This window comes from Saimiri boliviensis, chromosome 12 (genome assembly GCF_048565385.1).
Source record: "Saimiri boliviensis isolate mSaiBol1 chromosome 12, mSaiBol1.pri, whole genome shotgun sequence".
Lineage (NCBI taxonomy): Eukaryota > Metazoa > Chordata > Mammalia > Primates > Cebidae > Saimiri > Saimiri boliviensis.
In genome coordinates this window covers 77,162,957-77,180,326 of record NC_133460.1, presented here as the reverse complement: position 1 = coordinate 77,180,326, position 17,370 = coordinate 77,162,957, and the positions used below count along the sequence as shown (strand labels likewise).

The 17,370-nt window shown below is 42.8% G+C and overlaps 2 protein-coding genes across 3 annotated transcripts in view; one reads left to right on the top strand and one right to left on the bottom strand.

Annotated features, from left to right (window-relative positions):
• Window positions 1-5,951, bottom strand: part of MARCHF5 (membrane associated ring-CH-type finger 5) — a 69,337-nt gene extending 63,386 nt beyond the window's left edge. The window contains exon 1 of the mRNA XM_010333278.3: window positions 5,592-5,951. Coding sequence (XP_010331580.1) covers window positions 5,592-5,626 — 35 coding nt within the window. The 5' untranslated portion in view covers window positions 5,627-5,951. The remainder of the gene's footprint in view (window positions 1-5,591) is intronic.
• A 74-nt stretch (window positions 5,952-6,025) lies between these two features.
• The window catches only part of CPEB3 (cytoplasmic polyadenylation element binding protein 3), a 247,140-nt gene continuing 235,795 nt past the window's right edge, over window positions 6,026-17,370 (top strand). Inside the window, exon 1 of one of the 2 annotated variants that reach the window (XM_074382575.1) lies at window positions 6,026-6,195. The gene's annotated coding sequence lies outside the window, so the exon portion shown is untranslated. Of the gene's footprint in view, window positions 6,196-6,215; window positions 6,258-17,370 lie in introns of those variants that run through there. The other variant, XM_074382576.1, reaches the window with a different exon arrangement.

The window sequence follows — 17,370 nt, the reverse complement described above, 5'->3', positions numbered from 1 at the left end:
GAGGTGGAGGTTGTGGTGAGCCGAGATCGCGCCATTGCACTCTGTCTCAAAAAAAAAAAAAAAGTGGTCTATTAATATACTTTTATATATAAAGGCATTAAACCAAGAAGGATGAAATACAAACCCATTTTATGATAATGGAGTGGGGATGAGAAGATGCACAGTGGTCAAAGGAGACAGTGGGGACAGTGGTCAAAGGAGATTTTCATTTTATTTGTAATGTTTCCATTTTTTACACATATAGCTGGAAGCAAATATAACTAACTGATGATGGCTTTTAATTCTGGGCATTGGTTTATAATTGCCAAAATGGTGATGTGATTGAGGTCAACTGACAAAGACAATGTGAAATTGTTTACACAGCATGCTCCTATCAGAATATAGATTCCTTGGTTTCCAAAGGGATATACATCTGTGGATAACACTCTCACAGAGGCAGAATTCTAATTCAGTTTACCACTGCAGGAGGGTGTTAGAGGAATAGACCACTCTCTCTGCTCTTTCTCCCATCTGATCATTCTGGGGACATTCTGGCTACATTCCCTGTTCATTCACTAGATGCAAGTAAGTAATGCAAAACAACCTCAACAAATTAATACGTGCTTATTTTAAGACAGGGAAGCAAAAGTAGTTTCCAGAAGCATTTCTCAGTAAGTCCAGGCTTCAAATCAGAGGTCCATTCCTGCAGTCTGTTATATTCTTTGAATTGTTCTCTGAAAATTCAATCCTAACTTTGAGAAGTTTTACAGAAAAATAAGAAAGGTGGTGGTGAAAGAGAAAGTAATACATAACAACTTCTTACTAAAGAACTGAAGCAATGAAAAAGACAGAAGACCTAACTAAGGTTCAAAAAACTTGATATAAAGGGTTTGGGCTTACGAGTGGTTATAATTTCAGGGAAATGATATTTGTGATGCTAAAACCTTCATGACACTAGAAAAATCACCCCCCCTTCCAGCATTCTTGTTTACCCACAATAATTTAAAAGGTTCAAGACCGGGAGTGGTGGGTCACGTCTCTAATCCCAGCACTTCGGGAGGCTGAGGCAGGCAGATTATCCGAGGTTGGGAGTTCCAGCCTGACAAACATGGAGAAATCTGTCTTTACTGAAAATACAAAAAGTTGGTCTATGGCCAAGGGTAAAAAAAAAAAAAAAAAAAAAGATCTACAGCCAAAGGAAAAAAAAATACAAAAAGTTAGCCGGGTGTGGTGGCGCATGCCTGTAGTCCCAGCTACTCGGGAGGTTGGGGCAGGAGAATGGCTTGATCCCGGGATGTGGAGGTTGCAGTGAGCTGAGATAAAGTCACTACACTCAAGCCTGGGCAACAAGAGTGAAACTGTTTAAAAAGAAAAAAAAAAGAGTTCAAATAATAAATTTATATAAAACACTTAAACAGTTTATAAAAACAAAAGGCAATCAAAAGTATATCCATATATATACTTTCCACCTACAAATACTATAGTAATTAAATTTATCAATATAAATAATAGCTAAACTAAAGTGAGTTATTTGCAAAAGACAAGGGAATTCAACTTCAGCTATTAAGAAGTTGCCACTAGTTGGCCAAGTTCAGTGGCTCATGCCTTTAATCCAGGTACTTTGGGAGGCCGAGGCTGGTGGACTGCTTGAGGTAAGGAGTTCGAGACTAGCCTGGCAAACATGGTGAAACCCTGTCTCTAAAATTAGCTCTGTGTGGTGGTGTACACCTATAGTCCCAGCTACTTGGGAGACCGAAGGAGAAGAATTGCTTGAACCTGGGAGGCAGAGGTTGCAGTGAGCCAAGAGACTGTACCACTGCATTCCAGCCTAGGTGACAGGGTGAGACTTTTGTCTCAAAAAAAAAAAAAAAAAAAAAAAAAGTTGCCACTAGTTTAAAAACCCTGAAAGATTAAGTGGTATAAATTGAACATACCATTCATGTTACCATTGAAAGAGTCTTTGACAGTTTAGGTAACACAAACACCACTGGAATTAAAGCTCCATAAGGGCTTTTTTAAATGTTCAATTCACCACTATATACCAAGGGCCTAGAATGGTATTGGGCCTATGTAGACACTCAGTATTTGTTAAATAAATTCAATAAATATAAATGTTTAATAATTGATTCATTGTAAAATAACACCTTTTTTTTTTTTTTTTTTTTTTTTTAAGACAGGGTCTTGCTCTGTTACTTGGGCTGGAATACCCAGCGATGCAAACATGGCTCACCGCAGCCAAGACCCCCAAGGAATCTTTCCATCTCAGCTTCCTATTTGGGACCACAGGCATGTGCCACCATACCTGGCCTAATTTTTCAATTTTTTGTAGAGACTGAGTCTCGCCATGTTGCCCAGGCTGGTCTCCAACTCCTGGACTCAAGTAATACTCTCATGTCAGTCTCCCAAAGTGCTGGGATTACACGCGTGAGCCACTGTGCCTGGCCTAAATAAAATACATAACTTAACCTAAAAGGACAGAACAATATTATCACACATATTTCCTTAGTCTTTACAAAGTTAAAACCTGCATTAAATAAACAAGCACATGAACAATTTTCTGAGCTAAATTCTGTCCCTCAAAGATTGGCACCAAAAACCAGGTTAGGGAGAAGCCAAATTCATGAAAAGAATTCTGGGTCCTAATAGGCTGACATATCTTAGTCTCTTGGGTCTGTAGATACTCCTTCAAGTGAACCATATTGAGTATCTTTGTGTTCAACTTGCAGTAGGGCCAGCCCAGATGAAGCATATTGTAAACATAAAGTAGATAGGGAAAAATGGCCAAACTGGTTTACATTAGTCTTAAGTGCCTTCTAATGGGCTAACACAGAGTGTTTTGTTGTTTTATAGAGATTACGTTTTCGTTTTACTGTAACCCTGTGAAGTAGGATATTCCCATTTTATAAATGATGATATACATAGTGTCAGAATCTAAGTTCAAAGTCACATAGCTAGTAAGCGGCAGAATTCAAATTTCATGCTATCTCTGAAGCCCAAGCTTTACTCACCATACCCTACTATCTCTTACCATGATACCACTGCCTTAGGACTTAGGGCAATCATTTTTAGCCGAAACATTTAAAAAGCTTTATAGATGTCCAGGATCTACCCTACAGAAAATTTTGATCTTATTAGTCTTAGAGAGGATCCAGCATCCAGGCATGTTCTGAAATGCTCCCCAGGTAATTCTAACATGGAAGTAGGCTACCAACTACTAATCCAGACAATAAAGGTCTTTGATAGTCATGTTAAAAATCTACCTTAAGGTATGTCAAAAGAACAAAGATGAGAGTAAGCCAGTGTCATAGTCACCTGCTTCAGTAAATGGCAGCCAAAACTTTCACATTTCTGTTGAGAAGTTTTAAATGCCTCACTAGTATTTTTTTTTTTTTTTTTTTTTGAGACGTAGTTTCACTTTGTCATCCAGGCTGGAGCGCAGTGGCGCGATCTTGGCTCACTGCAACCTCCATCTCTTAGGTTCAAGCAATTCTCATACCTCAGCTTCCCAAGAGTTGGAACTACAAGCATGCGCCACTATGCCAGCCTAATTTTTGTATTTTTTTTAGTAGAGACAGGGTTTCACCATGTGGGCTAGGCTGGTCTCGAATTCCTGACCTCAAGTGATCTGCCTTGGTCTCCCAAAGTGCTGGCGTTACAGGAGTGAGCCACCGTGCTGGACCTCACTCTTTGGCTTCTTACTTTTAGGGAAATCTCCAAAGAGCATATGAAAAGCTAGGTTAGCTGTTGGACATAAGAGCATTTCTAGGCTGGGCACGGTGGCTCACGCCTGACATCCCAGGACTTTCTGAGGCTGAGGTGGGAGGATCACTTGAGCCCAGGAGTTTGAGAACAGCATGGGCAACATGGCAAAACTCTGGCTCTATAAAAATACAAAAAATTAGCTGGGCGTGGTGGCATGTGCTTGTAGTCCCTGGCTACTAGAGAGGCTGAGGTGGGTGGATCACCTGAGCCCTGGAGCTGCAATAAGCTGAGACCATGCCACTGCCACTGTATTCCAGCCTGGGTTACTGAGAACCCGTCTCAAAAAAAAAAAAAAGAAAAAAGAAAAAAAGTCACTATGTACAAACGAAAGCAGGAGGTCCTCAGAGGAAAAAAAATAATTACAAAATACCCTGCATCAGAACAGGGTCTCAACAGCTTAGAATTGGCAGTGGCAGGTGGTCCCCTCTATGCATAATTAAATTTGCCACAATTCGCCAATTTACAATGAAAGGAATACCTGGTAAATTATCAGACCCCTAGACGACTGGGGAAACTGACAAATAAGTTTGTGCATTAGTTTACAACAAATACTTAATTACCTACTGAGTACCAGGCTCTATTCTGGGATTCGAGATAAACAATAGTAAGTTTCTGCCTTCCAAGAGCTTGTAAATCACACACACGTCACACACACATACATAGAAAAGGGTAGTCAATACAATTGGCAGAATGCTGACCTGAAACAAGGGCTGGATGAATCACCAGTTATCCCAACTGAAAAAAATCAGTGACATAATTTCTATCAATTGAGACGGCTCAAAATTCTAAGCTCCAAAAAAATGTCGGTCACCCTGGAAGGATATGTACATTTGGGTCATTTGTGTTCTGGGTGTGGCAGAACCAAACAGCATTTAATTAGATATAAACTCAATTAAGGGAGGCCCTTCATTTAACACCTTACAGTTGGAATTTTACTTAATACAAAGAGTTGGTACCACCTGCTGAAATGGATGGCAAGTGATGCCTATTGAGAGTTGTAAGCGACCACAAATATCATGAATTAGCTTGTACAACTTGCTATGCCAGGAAGTAAGACTTGGCTGGGGGGAAATGTGGATCTAGAGTCTCCAAAAACTCAGGGTAGAACCCACGGACTAGAATTTCAACAGCAGAGGGCGGTACAGCTGACTTCACAAAGAGTTTCGCCGACCCGGGCCCACAAGAATGGGCAACTGACTCCTGTACTAGCTGAAATGTCTTCAATGAACTCAACGATCGTCAAGTACGCTAAGTGTTCAGCGTTGGACTCAGTTGGCTGTTTTCCATAACCTCTACTCTGGACTGACCGTTAAAGCTTCCTTGCGAATACTCTGACCTTACAGTTCGGAGGTGGGGACGGGATGAGGGGGTGCGGGGACGGGGAAAACGGGGAGAATGAAATCAGCCAATCAGACTTTCTAAAAGAATGCTTATCACTGGTTCTTAGAGACTTAAAATTAGAAGGGGGTCCTTCCCCTGAAAGATAACTGGGTTCTTCTTGCCAGTGACATCACTGACGCACACTTTACAAGTTGTGGGGGGAGGGGAAGAGGGTAAGAAAAAGAAACTAATCTTGTGGGTTAACCTAAGTCCCCCTCACGTCAAAACGGGGTTCCAAAGAAACCAGACGCCACTCCTTGGCTAAGTTTCACCCAAAGTCTACGACCCAGGCCGCTTGCTCCGTCCGCCCCCAAGTCTAGACTGAAAACTTTCTGCGTCTTTCACAACCCCCTGGCCGTGGAACCCCTCTCGGCACGCCGGGCTCTGCTCACCAAGAGCCTCGAGGGCGGGCGCGGGCAGGGCGAGAGCGAGGGTCGGCGGCTCCCGGTCCCCTACACAGCGGCCCGTACCTGTCCAGCATCTGCTGTAGGGCTTGATCCGGCATCTTCCGCGGAGCCGGCGCACTCGGCCCTCCCCAGTAGACCTGCTCAGGGCCAGGCCCAGGGACAATAGCACTGAGAGGCGGCAGAGTAGGCCTCAGTCCCGCGGCAGTCGCGAACCCGCCACCCAGCTTCCTGGGGCAGCTCGGCTAGCCAGGCGACGGCTGTGCGGAGCCTGCGGGCGTTCGGGGTAGGCGGCGGAGAGCAAGGAGGAGGAGCCTTAGGCGGGGAGGCGGCGATCGCGGCCCGGGTTCCTGCCCGTCGGCCCGAGGTTCCGGTCCATGGACCGCGGGCGCCGAGCTACTGCCGGCGGAGGAGCTACCTTTGTGAGGTAAGAGTCGCCGCCTCCGTGCGCGCCGGGGTCACGACGCAGGGCGGCCCAGAGCAGCCTGGGAGATGTAGTCCTCGGACCGTCCCCGCTCGAGGCTGCACAGCCCGCCCGGACTAACGCCTCCGCGCCCGCCGCCGTCCGGCCGGCGCCCTCCCGTTTCCTTCCTCCTGGGAGAAAAAATGTCCTTCGGGCGGCTTTCCAGGAAGCAGCAGGATGCGTCGCTCCACTGTCAGTAGCAACAAGGTCAGCCTTCCCTGCCTGTTTCTTTTCGCCTCCGTTCTTGCCCTCAGGTGGGACCGAGCCAGGTGAGGGGAGGGGGCTGAAGGGCCATTTCTCATCAGGGTCCTCAGCCGCGGCCGTGGCGTCGGGGCGGGCAGTGGCGGAGGTGGGGGTGGTAGAAACTCCTTCTGAAGCCCCCGGCGCTGGCGCCAGCCTCTTCTGCAGCAGAGCCCATTTTGGGGGAATTACACCACCCCCCTCGAGGGGTCGGCTGGTTGGGTGCGTGAGGTTTTTCTTGAGGGGGCGGGCAAGTCGGGACTGCCCGGACCAGACGGCTTCCACCCGAGTCTCTCCCTGTGTGTTTGGGGCTCGGGAGTGGGGGAAGAAAAGATGATTCTCTCCCTCGCCAGAAACCTTCTCAAATGTGCCTGGGCTTTCAAGGGCTCGCCGACAGTCTCCAAATGGAACACGCTGGTGAATAAACGGCTCTTGCTTACTCAGCTGTGGGTTGTCAGGGATGTTTGTTTCTCTCTCTGCTGCTGGTCACTGTTAACCGTTTGTAGTCGCGTTGACACCTTCAAGCAGGTGGATTGGGAGTGGCAGGGTGGGGGGAATCAAAAAGGAGAAATCAAATCAGTCACTCGTAGGGTCAGCTTCTGACGTTCGAGGGATAGCTTTGGCGGGAGGAAAGAGCTGTTGACTCCAACGAATGCGTTTTTTGGACGACCTGTGGCGTTTTCTCTAGGGCTGTGGTTGGTAGGACGTCTGGTAGTTTTCCCTTGATTATGTCTAATTTCTGCTGCAAGATGTTTGATTTTTAAAAAAATGAAAATGTGTCTTTAAAGTCTTTTTTAAATGTAGAATTTTACAATCAGCTTTTCATTATCTGTTCAAAATTTGCAAAATATATTTGAACTAGAGTGTTTGTTACTGGGAGAAAACAAACCTCCAGAATAGTGACCAGAAGTTTATTTGGCCTACAATTTTTGAAAAATGCTTTTGAGAAACAGCACCACCTCCCCAACACACACAAACACTCCTCCTAGGGAAAGAAAATGAGTAATCAGGGTGTCTAACAATCAGGGTGTGTATATATATACATATATATATATACTTTTGTAGAGACGCGGTTTCGCCATGTTGCCCAGGCTGGTCTTGAACTCCTGGGCTGAAGCGAGCTGCCCACATTGGTCTCCCAAAGTGTTTGGAGTACAGGTGTGAGTAACCACACATGGTTGATGTGTAATATTTTATTTTATTTTGTTAATTTAGTTTGAGAGATGGAGTCTTGCTCTGTTGCCCAGGCTGGAGTGCAGTGGCTCAATCATGGCTCACTACAACCTTTGCCTTCCGGGTTCAAGGGATCGTCCTGCCTCAGCTTCCCAAGTAGCTGGGACTACAGGAGTGTGTTCCATGCCCAGCTAATTTTTTTGTATTTTTTAGTAGAGACGGGGTTTTACTATATGTTGGTCAGGCTGGTCTAGAACTCCTGACCTCAGATGATCAGCCCATCTTGGCCTCTCAAAGTGCTGGGATTACAGGCTTGAGCTACCACGCCCGGCCTATTTTCTTTTTTTGAGACAGATTCTCCCTTTGTTGTCCAGGCTGGAGTGCAGTGCCATGATTTTTGGCTCACTGCAATCTCTACCTCCTTGGTTCAAGCTATTGTCATGCCTCAGCCTCCCAAATAGCTAGGATTACAGGCTTGTACCACCAGACCCGGCTAACTTTTCTATTTTTCCTAGAGACAGGGTTTCACCATGTTGACCAGGCTGATCTTGAACTCCAGATCTCAGGTGATCCGGCTGCCTTGGCTTCCCAAAGGGCTGGGATCATAGATGTGAGCCACCACGCCCAGCCCAGTGTCTTAACATTTTAAATTATTACTTTTTGCTCCTGGTTATGTGTCAGTCTAACCTTATCATGTACTTATCTCTTAAGCAATTGTCAGCCATAGGAGTTGGATATATACTTCCTGCTTAAGAACAGAATTTTATCCCAGCATGTGGATGAAGTGGATTAGTACAGACTCCAAGATTCTAAGATCTTATCCAATGTCAGAATTTCTATTTCAACTGAAATTGGAAAATATACCTTTTGTTGATAGCAAAGACATGTGCACATGGACCTTATTATACCAACAAATGGATTTTATGTTTGCATTTTTATGAAAAAGCCTCCTCGCTGTGTCAAAAACCCTCTGAAGTAGAAAAAAAATCCTGTTACTCATCTAAAGGGTGATTAGCACATGACCCAGTAATTCCACTTCTAAGTATTTTCAAGAGAAATGAAAACATCTGTCTATACAAAATCTTGTTTGTGAATGTTTATGCAGCATTATTCTTTTTTTTTTTTTTTGAGACAGGGTCTCACTTTGTCATCCAGACTGGAGTGCAGTGGCACCAGCTCACTGCATCCTTGACCTCAGGGGTTCAAGCCATCCCCCTACCTCAGCCCCCCAAAGTAGCTAGGACTACAGGGGTGCACCACCATGCCTGGGTTAAAAAAAATTTTTTTTGTAGAGTTGGTATTTTGCCATGTTGCCCAGGCTAGTCTTGAACTTGTGAGCACAAGCCATCCCACCTAAGCCCCCCAAAGTGCTAGGATTATAAGCGTGAGCCACAGTACCCAGCCTACAGCATTTTTCTTGATAGCCAAAAAGTGGAAACCCAAATATCCATCATCTGATAAGTGAATAAGCCACATGTGGTATATCATACAATAGAATATTATTAGGAGAAAAGGAATAAAGTTATGATATATGCTGTAACATGAAAGAACCTTGAAAACATTATGCCAAGTGAGAGGAGCCAGTCACAAAGATCACATACTGTATGATTCTATGTTCATGAAATGTCAAGAATAGGCACATCCATAGAGACAAAAAGTAGATTAGTAAATGCATAGGACTGAAGGGGTTGGGGAGAAATGGGGAGTGACTGCTACTGAGTATGAGGTTCCTTATTGTGGGGATGAAAATGTTCTAGAATTAGATAGTGGTTTGGTTATAGAATTTTGTTAATTATATCACAAATAAGATACATTTAGATTATGGTAATAGTGACAAAACTCTGTAAATATACTCAAAAAACCCATTGTACACTTAAAATGGATGAATTTTAATGTTGCATAAATTACATCGCAATAAAGCTTTTAAAAGACAATTAGCGGCTGGGCACAGTGGCTCACACCTGTAATTCCAGCACTTTGGGAGGCCAAGGTGGGTGGATCATGAGGTCAGGAGTTCAAGACTCAGCCTGACCAAGATGGTGAAACACCGTCTCTACTAAATATACAGAAATTAGCCGGGCGTGGTGGTGGATGCTACTCAGTCTCTCAAGTAGCTGTAATTCCAACTACTTGGGAGACTGAGGCAGAGAATTGCTTCAACCTGGGAGGCAGAGGTTGCAGTGAGTCAAGATCAAGTTGATATACTCCAGCCTGGGTAACAGAGCAAGACTCCGTCACAAAAAAAAAAAGAAAAAAGAAAAAAAGGAAAAAAAAGCAATTAGCTTTGTATAAAATGTTCATGAGGGTATCTAAAAAGAAACATATCACTGATAATTCTTTATTATCAAACTTGTTTTTTATTAGTATCAGCAAAAATAGTGATTGATAAAACTCGGGAAATAAATAAATCCTAACATTTGAAATGGGTGACACATATAGTCTGAATTTCAATATTGTTTGCCAACTTTTTTTTTATGGCTCTTGTATTTTCTGATAAGACTCAGAATAATTGGAATTATAACATATTCTCTGATTTTGAAGGAAAAAAGTCTTGATTAATTAGAGATTAGTCTGACCCAAACCGCATTGAAATGTACTCCTGCATTTATATAGGGTTAAAAGTGTATAGAAGTTTATGATAGTGGTGCATACCTATAATCCCAGCTGATAGGAGGCTGAGTCAGAAGAATTGCTTGAACCCGGGAGGGGAGGTTGCAGTGAACTGAGATTGCACCACTGCACTCCAGCCTGGCGACAGAACGAGACTCTGTCTCAAAAAAAAAAAAAAAAAAAATCTATGATTAATGATATTCAGCCAAGAGAGTAACTAAACAGCACGACTACAGCCAAAAACATTTCTTTTCCTCAGAGATATATTTTGAAATAGAAATTAACCTACTGAAAATATTTAAAGTTTCCTAAAGTAACTGGGACAAATGTAGAGTTCTAAAGAGTTACGGAATATTTTAATAATTCTATAATGGATTTAGAGGTACCTGAGTATGAATTTCTCTAAATATGTCAGAAAATTTAGAATAATATATCACTCTAATGTTCTTCCATTACATTTGTTTTGAACTGTTTACCAAAAAGGGTCCTGAAGTATTCCCTAGAGAAATGGTATAATATTTTTAGGACCCTCTAAGGAGAACTGTCAATTACCAAATTTGGTGATAAACTGCAGACCGAGCCCTCATTCCAAGCTACAAAAAATTTTTTTTCATTAGTTCCTTCAGCAGGTGTTTCCAGAAAATATATGCATAGATACGCTAGTAGCAAATTAAACTATACCTACCTTTTTTTTTTTTTTAAGATAGAGTCTTGCTCTGCTTGCTGCCTAGGCTGGATTGCAGTGGTACCATCTCGGCTCACTGCACTGCAACCTCCAACTCCCAGGTTCAAGTGATTGTTATGCCTCAGCGACTAGAGTAGGTGGGATCACAGGTGTGTACCACCATGCCTGGCTAATTTTTGTATTTTTAATAGTGATGAGGTTTCTCCATGTTGGCCAGGCTGGTCTCGAGCTCCTGGCCTCAAGTGATCTGTCTGCCTTGGCCTCTCAAAGTACAGGGCTTATAGGCATGAGCTACTATATCTGCCCGATAGCTGACCTATACCTACCTTTCAGAGACATACACTCTATATACCTAAAAATGTTTGTATTTAGAAAAATAAAAGCAAATAAAATGGTATAATAATGAAATATTGTATAATGATAACATGGCATGATAGCATTTGAGAAAGTGTCAAATAAATGGTATAGAAGTATACAGTGATGTAGAAGTTCGACGGGAAATTGTTGTGGACTGGTGTGTTAAAGAGAGCTTTGTAAAACCTATCTAGGCTCTACTTTGTAGCAAGAGTAGTAATTATGTAGGTGAAGAGGTAGAAAAGAATCTTGGATATGGGTAAGGATGAAAGGATGTAAAGAAAGAAGTTATTTTTTATGACTCGAACTATAGATCTCTAGTATGTAAATGGAAAATATGAAGGGCTGGTGCTATGGTTTGAATATATACCCCAGTGTTCATGTGTTAGAAACTTAAATTCTAAGGTGGGGTGTGGTGGCTCACACCTGTAATCCCAGCACTTTGGGAGGCCGAGGCAGACGGATCACTTGAGATCAGGAGTTCAAGACCAGCCTGGCCAATATGGTGAAACCCCATCTCTACTAAAAATACAAAAATTAGCCGGGCATGGTGGTGTGTGTCTGTAATCCCAGCTACTCTGGAGGCTGAGGCAGGAGAATCGCTTGAATCCAGGAAGTAGAGGTTGCAGTGAGCTGAGATCATGCCACTACACTCCAGCCTGGGCAACTGAGTGAGACTCTGTCTCAAAAAAAAAAAGAGAAAGAAGAGAAAGAAACTTAAAAACTCGAATGCAGCAGTCTTGAGAGGTAGAATATTTAAGAGGTGATGAGGTCATGAGGACTCTGCCTTCATGAATGGGTTAATATAGTTAACAAGGGAGTGACTTCATTATCTTGAGAGCAGGTTTGTTATAAAAGTGAGTTCGGTCTTTTGGTCTCTGTCTCTCACTTTGACCATGTGATTCCTTCTGCTGTATTACGGTGTGGCAGGAAGGCTCTCACTGGTTTTGGCCCCTTGGTCTTGGACTTCCCAGCCTCCAGAACTGTGAACCAAGTACATTTCTTTTCTTTATGAATTACCTATTCTCAGGTGTTCTGTTATAGCAGCATAAAATGGACCAAGACAACTGTTTAAATAGGGAGAATAGTTTAAAAGCCTTGCAGAATTAATTCATTTAACAAATACTGAATGTTTGCGACAGGCATTAAGCTAGGCATTGAAGATACAATGATGAGCAAAAATAGGCAGTCTTTACCTTTTTTTTTTTTTTTTTGAGACGGAGTTTCGCTCTTGTTGCCCAGGCTGGAGTGCAATGGCGCGATCTCAGCTCACCGCAACCTCCGCCCCCTGGGTTCAAGCAATTCTCCTGCCTCAGCCTCCTGAGTAGCTGGGATTACAGACACGCACCACCATGCCCAGCTAATTTTTTTTATTTTTAGTAGAGACGGGGTTTCACCATGTTGACCAGGATGGTCTCGATCTCTTGACCTCGTGATCTACCCGCCTCGGCCTCCCAAAGTGCTGGGATTACAGGCGTGAGCCACCGCGCCCGGCTCAGTCTTTACCTTTTTTGTGGGGTTTATAGTTTATCGTGGGAAGGATTATCACATAAATAAACTTAACAAATTGCAAATGTGGTACATAGTATTATGAGAGATTATAACTAGGATTTGGCTTAGACCAGGGGGTCATGGAAAGTTTCTCTGAGGAAATGTGTTATACTGAGGCCTGAAGAAGTACAGGCATTAATTAACTAGATAAAGGGAAGAGGGAAGAACATTCCAGGGCAAAGAACAGCATGTGCAAATACCTTGTGAAGGAAATTATGACTAGAAGAAACTGAAACAAAAAGAAGATATTGGGGCAAGAAAAAAACAAAAATATCAGTAAGTGACAGACTATGAAGCAAAGAGCTTTGTAGGCCAGTTTAGGGAATTTTGCCCTATTCTAGGAGAGGAGGAAGCTGCTTGTGGGGAGGGTTTAGGCATAAGAAATAAACCCCATTCTGGGTCGAGCGCAGTGCCTCATGCTGTAATCCCAGCACTTTGGGAGGCTGATGTGGGTGGATCACCCTAGGTCAGGAGTTCAAAACTAGCATTATAAACATGGTGAAACCCCATCTCTTCTAAAAATAGAAAAAAAAAATAGCTGGGTGTGGTGGCACATGCCTGTAATCTCAGCTACTTGGAAGGTCGAGGCAGGAGAATTGCTTGAACCTGGGAGGCGGAGGTTGCAGTAAGCCGAGATTGTGCCACTGCACTCCAGCGTGGACGACAGAGTGAGAACCTGTCTCAAAAAAGAAAGAGAGAAAGAGAGAGAGAGAGAAAGAGAGAAAGAAAGAAAGGGATAAAGAGAGAAGAAAGAAAGAAAGAAAGAAAGAAACTCCATTCTGTAGGAATTGGAAAGTTAACTTGTAGTGGTTCCTAAACCTGCTATGAGTCAGATTAACTGCCCTGGAAATTTTAATCTGTGTGTCTTGCAGTGGTGCCTAATTGGCTGTCTTTTAAACAAGTTCTCTAAATGATTATTAATGTTAGAGAATCTCTGCAGAGATAACATAGGTTTGAATCTTACCATTGATAGTCAGAAGCTTGGCAATTTGGGCAGGTTACAGAATGTCTTTTAGTCATATTCCTCATCTCTGGGGTGGTGGCAGTGGGGGCAGGAAGAGAATTAAAGAAGCTACCTGTTTGAATTCCTGGGAGGAATAAATGAGAAAATTCCTTTAAATTCTTCAGTACAAGGCCAGACATGTGGTTAAGAGCTCTTAATCATTATTACTGAGAGTTCTTCAGTAAAGATGAGGGTGATTTAGGGATTTTTTTTTTTTTTTCTTTTTTGAGATGGAGCTTTGCTCTTGTTGCCTAGGCTGGAGTGCAATGATGTGATCTTGGCTCACTGCAGACTCCGCCTCCCAGGTTCAAGTGATTCTCCTGCCTCAGCCTCCCAAGTATTTGGGATTACAGGCATGCGCCACCATGCCAAGCTAATTTTTTGTATTTTTGGTAGAGACTGGGTTTCTCCATGTTGGTCAGGCTGGTCTCAAACTCCCGACATCAGGTGATCTGCCCACCTCGGCCTCCCAAAGTGTTAGGATTACAGATGTGAGCCACCGTGCCCAGCTGGTTTAGGGGATTTTTTTTGAGACAGCATCTCACTCTGTAGCCCACACTGGAGTGCAGTGGTGCAATCACGGCTGCGGGCTTGTCCACTGGCTCAGGTGATCCTCCCACTTCAGCCTCCTGAGTAGGTAAGACTACAGGCACGTGCCACCATGCCCAGATAATTTTGTATATTTTTTGTAGAGACAGGGTTTCGCCATGTCATGTTGTTGCCCAAACTGGTCTTGAATTCCTCAGCTGAAGTGATCCACCTGCCTTGGCTTCCGAAAGTGCTGGGATTATAGGCATGAACCACTGTGCCTGGCTCATTTAGGAAATTAATCTTGAAGTGGTATGTATGGTGGGTTAGAAACAGAAATAAGTTAGGCCTCAGCTAGGTCTCAGTAACTTGACCATGGTCTGTAAGCATTTTCAGAAATTTGCTTTAACATGGTTATTAGTTTTTGACAATCCTTAAACAGGTTAAGTAGTTGCAGTAGATAATATCCCTGTTACTCTCTAAAGGATGTTAGGAGGAGGCTTCAGTCCTCAGAATGTGTTTTACTGGTTTAGCAACTACAGGATTACTTTGAATTGACTTTGTTTTCTTCCTTCTAGACAGAGGCTTCACTTGCTACTTATAGAGGACTGTCTAAACCTGTCTTCATTTGCTACCCAGAGAATAGAATCTTATTTGCATATATTCACTGTAATGGGGTAGATATTTACAAAAGATAATTTCACAAATCATCGTCATCTACCAATTTTGCTTTCTCCTCACAAATGTGGTAGAAGAGCCATTACTTTTCATTATCCTTGCTTAAATTCCTCTCTCTGGCTTTATGTATCCTTTGGCTATGCAGTGGTCAGGGGTAGAGAAACTTTCTGTAGCTTGTTCCTGGAGTATCAATTTTATAAGAAAATATATATATATAAAGAATTATTTTCCTTTTTAAAGAAACGTGGATTTCATAGAGCAGCAGTTCTCAAGGTATGGCCTTGCAGACCCCAGGGTTCTCTGAGACCCTTTCCATGGAACATGTGAAGTGAAGACTATTTCATAATAATCGTAAAACATTATTTGCATTTTTCACTGCATTAGCATTTATACTGATGGGACTGGCAACAGTAGATAAAACTCTGCACCTTAGCACCATTCAAGACATTGGCACTAAATGTTGCTAATGATCATAAAGTTTGCATTACCATGTGCATGCAAAATCAAAACAAAACAAAAAACTGGTTTCATTTAATGTCCATGATTAAACAGAAGATATTCATTAATCTCGGCTTTTAGATACACATATTTTTAATAATCTATATGATAAAATGGGATGTATGCATACTTCTGTATCCAAAGTATGGTAGTAGGTACAATTAAGATGCAAACTGAACTGGTTGTTTTTTTTGTGGCGCACTATTTTTACCTGAGAGACTGACAATCAAAATTTAAAATATTTGTGCTGCGAAGGATACCGTATCAGTGAAATAACAACCCACAGAATGGGAGAAAATTTTGAGAAATCCTGTATCTGAAAAGGGACTTATATTTAGAATATATAAAAATTTATTACAGCTCAACAATTTTAAAAAGGCTAGCATGGTGGCTTATGCATCACTTTGGGAGGCAAGATAGGAGAATCACTTGAGGCGAGGAGTTCAAAACTAGCCTGGGCAACGTAGAGAGACTCTGTCTCTACCAAATACGCTGCCCAAAAACCAAACCAAAACAACAGCAACAACAAACCAAAATAAAAATGGACAAAGAGGCTGGGTATGGTAGTTCACGCCTGTAATCCCAGCACTTTGGGAGGCCCAGATGGGTGGATCACGAGATCAGGAGTTTGAGACGAGCCTGGCCAATATGAAACCTTGTCTCTACTAAAAATAGAAAAATTAGCCAGGCGTGGTGGCGTGTGCCTGTAGTCCCAGCTACTCAGGAGACTGAGACAGGAGAATTACTGGAACCTGGGATGCAGACGTTGCAGTGTGAGACTCCATCTCAAAACAAAAAAAGAAAAAAATGAACAAAAAACCTAAAAAGACATTTCTTCCCCAAGAAATTCTTTGAAAAAAAAAAAGTCTTTTTGGGTCCTTTGTCTGTTTTTTTTTTTTTTTTTTTTTTTAATTTTTTGTATTTTTAGTAGAGACGGGGTTTCACCATGTTGACCAGGATGGTCTCGATCTCTTGACCTTGTGATCCAACCGCCTCGGCCTCCCAGAGTGCTGGGATTACAGGCTTGAGCCACCTCACCCGGCCCTTTGTCTGTTTTTAAATTGGGGAAAAAGAAATTAGAAAAGACATTTCTCCCGAGATAAACAAATAGTAAGCACATGAAAAGATGCTCACTATTGCTGGTGTGATGGCTCACTCCTGTAATCCCAACACTTTAGGAAATTGAGGCGAGTGGATCACCTGAGGTCAGGAGTTGAAGACCGGACTGACCAACATGGTAAAATGCCATCTCTACTAATAATATAAAAATTAGCCACATGTGGCAGCACACACCTGTAATCCCAACTACTTAGTAGGCTGAAGCAGTAGAATTCCTTGAACCCAGGAGGCGGAGGTTGCAGTGGGCTGAGATCGCGCCACTGCACTCCAGCCTGGGCAACAAGAACGAAACTCCATCTCCAAAAAAAAAAAAAAAGATCTGATGTTCACCATCATTTGCCTGTATATACATAGATCAGGGATATATATATATATGTATGTATGTATTTATTTATTTTTTTTGGCAATCTTAGCTAACTGAAACCACTGCCTCCTCAGCCTCTCAAGTGGCTGGGACTACAGGCATGTACCACAATGCCTGGCTATTTTATATGTTTTTTGTAGAGACAGGGGTTTTGCCACATTACCCAGACTGGTCTTGAACTCCTGGGCTCAAGTGTTCTACCTACCTCTGCCTCCCAAGGTATTGGGGTTATAGGTATGAGTCACTATGCCTGGCCAGGGATTTTTAAAGCCTGAAATCCTTGGACCCCTTAAGGATCTAGTTTTTTTCTTTTTTCACTCTCTCTCTTTTTTTTCTTTGAGACAGAGTTTCACTTTTGTTGCCCAGGCTGAGTGCAGTGGTGCTCTCGGCTCACCACAACCTCTGCTTCCTGGGTTCAAGTGATTCTTCTGCCTCAGCCTCCCAAGTAGCTGGGATTACTGGCATGCACCATCACGCCTGACTAATTTTGTATTTTTAGCAGACACAGGGTTTCTCCACGTTGGTCAGACTGGTCTTGGACTCCCAACCTCAGGTGATCCGCCTGCCTCAGCCTCCCAA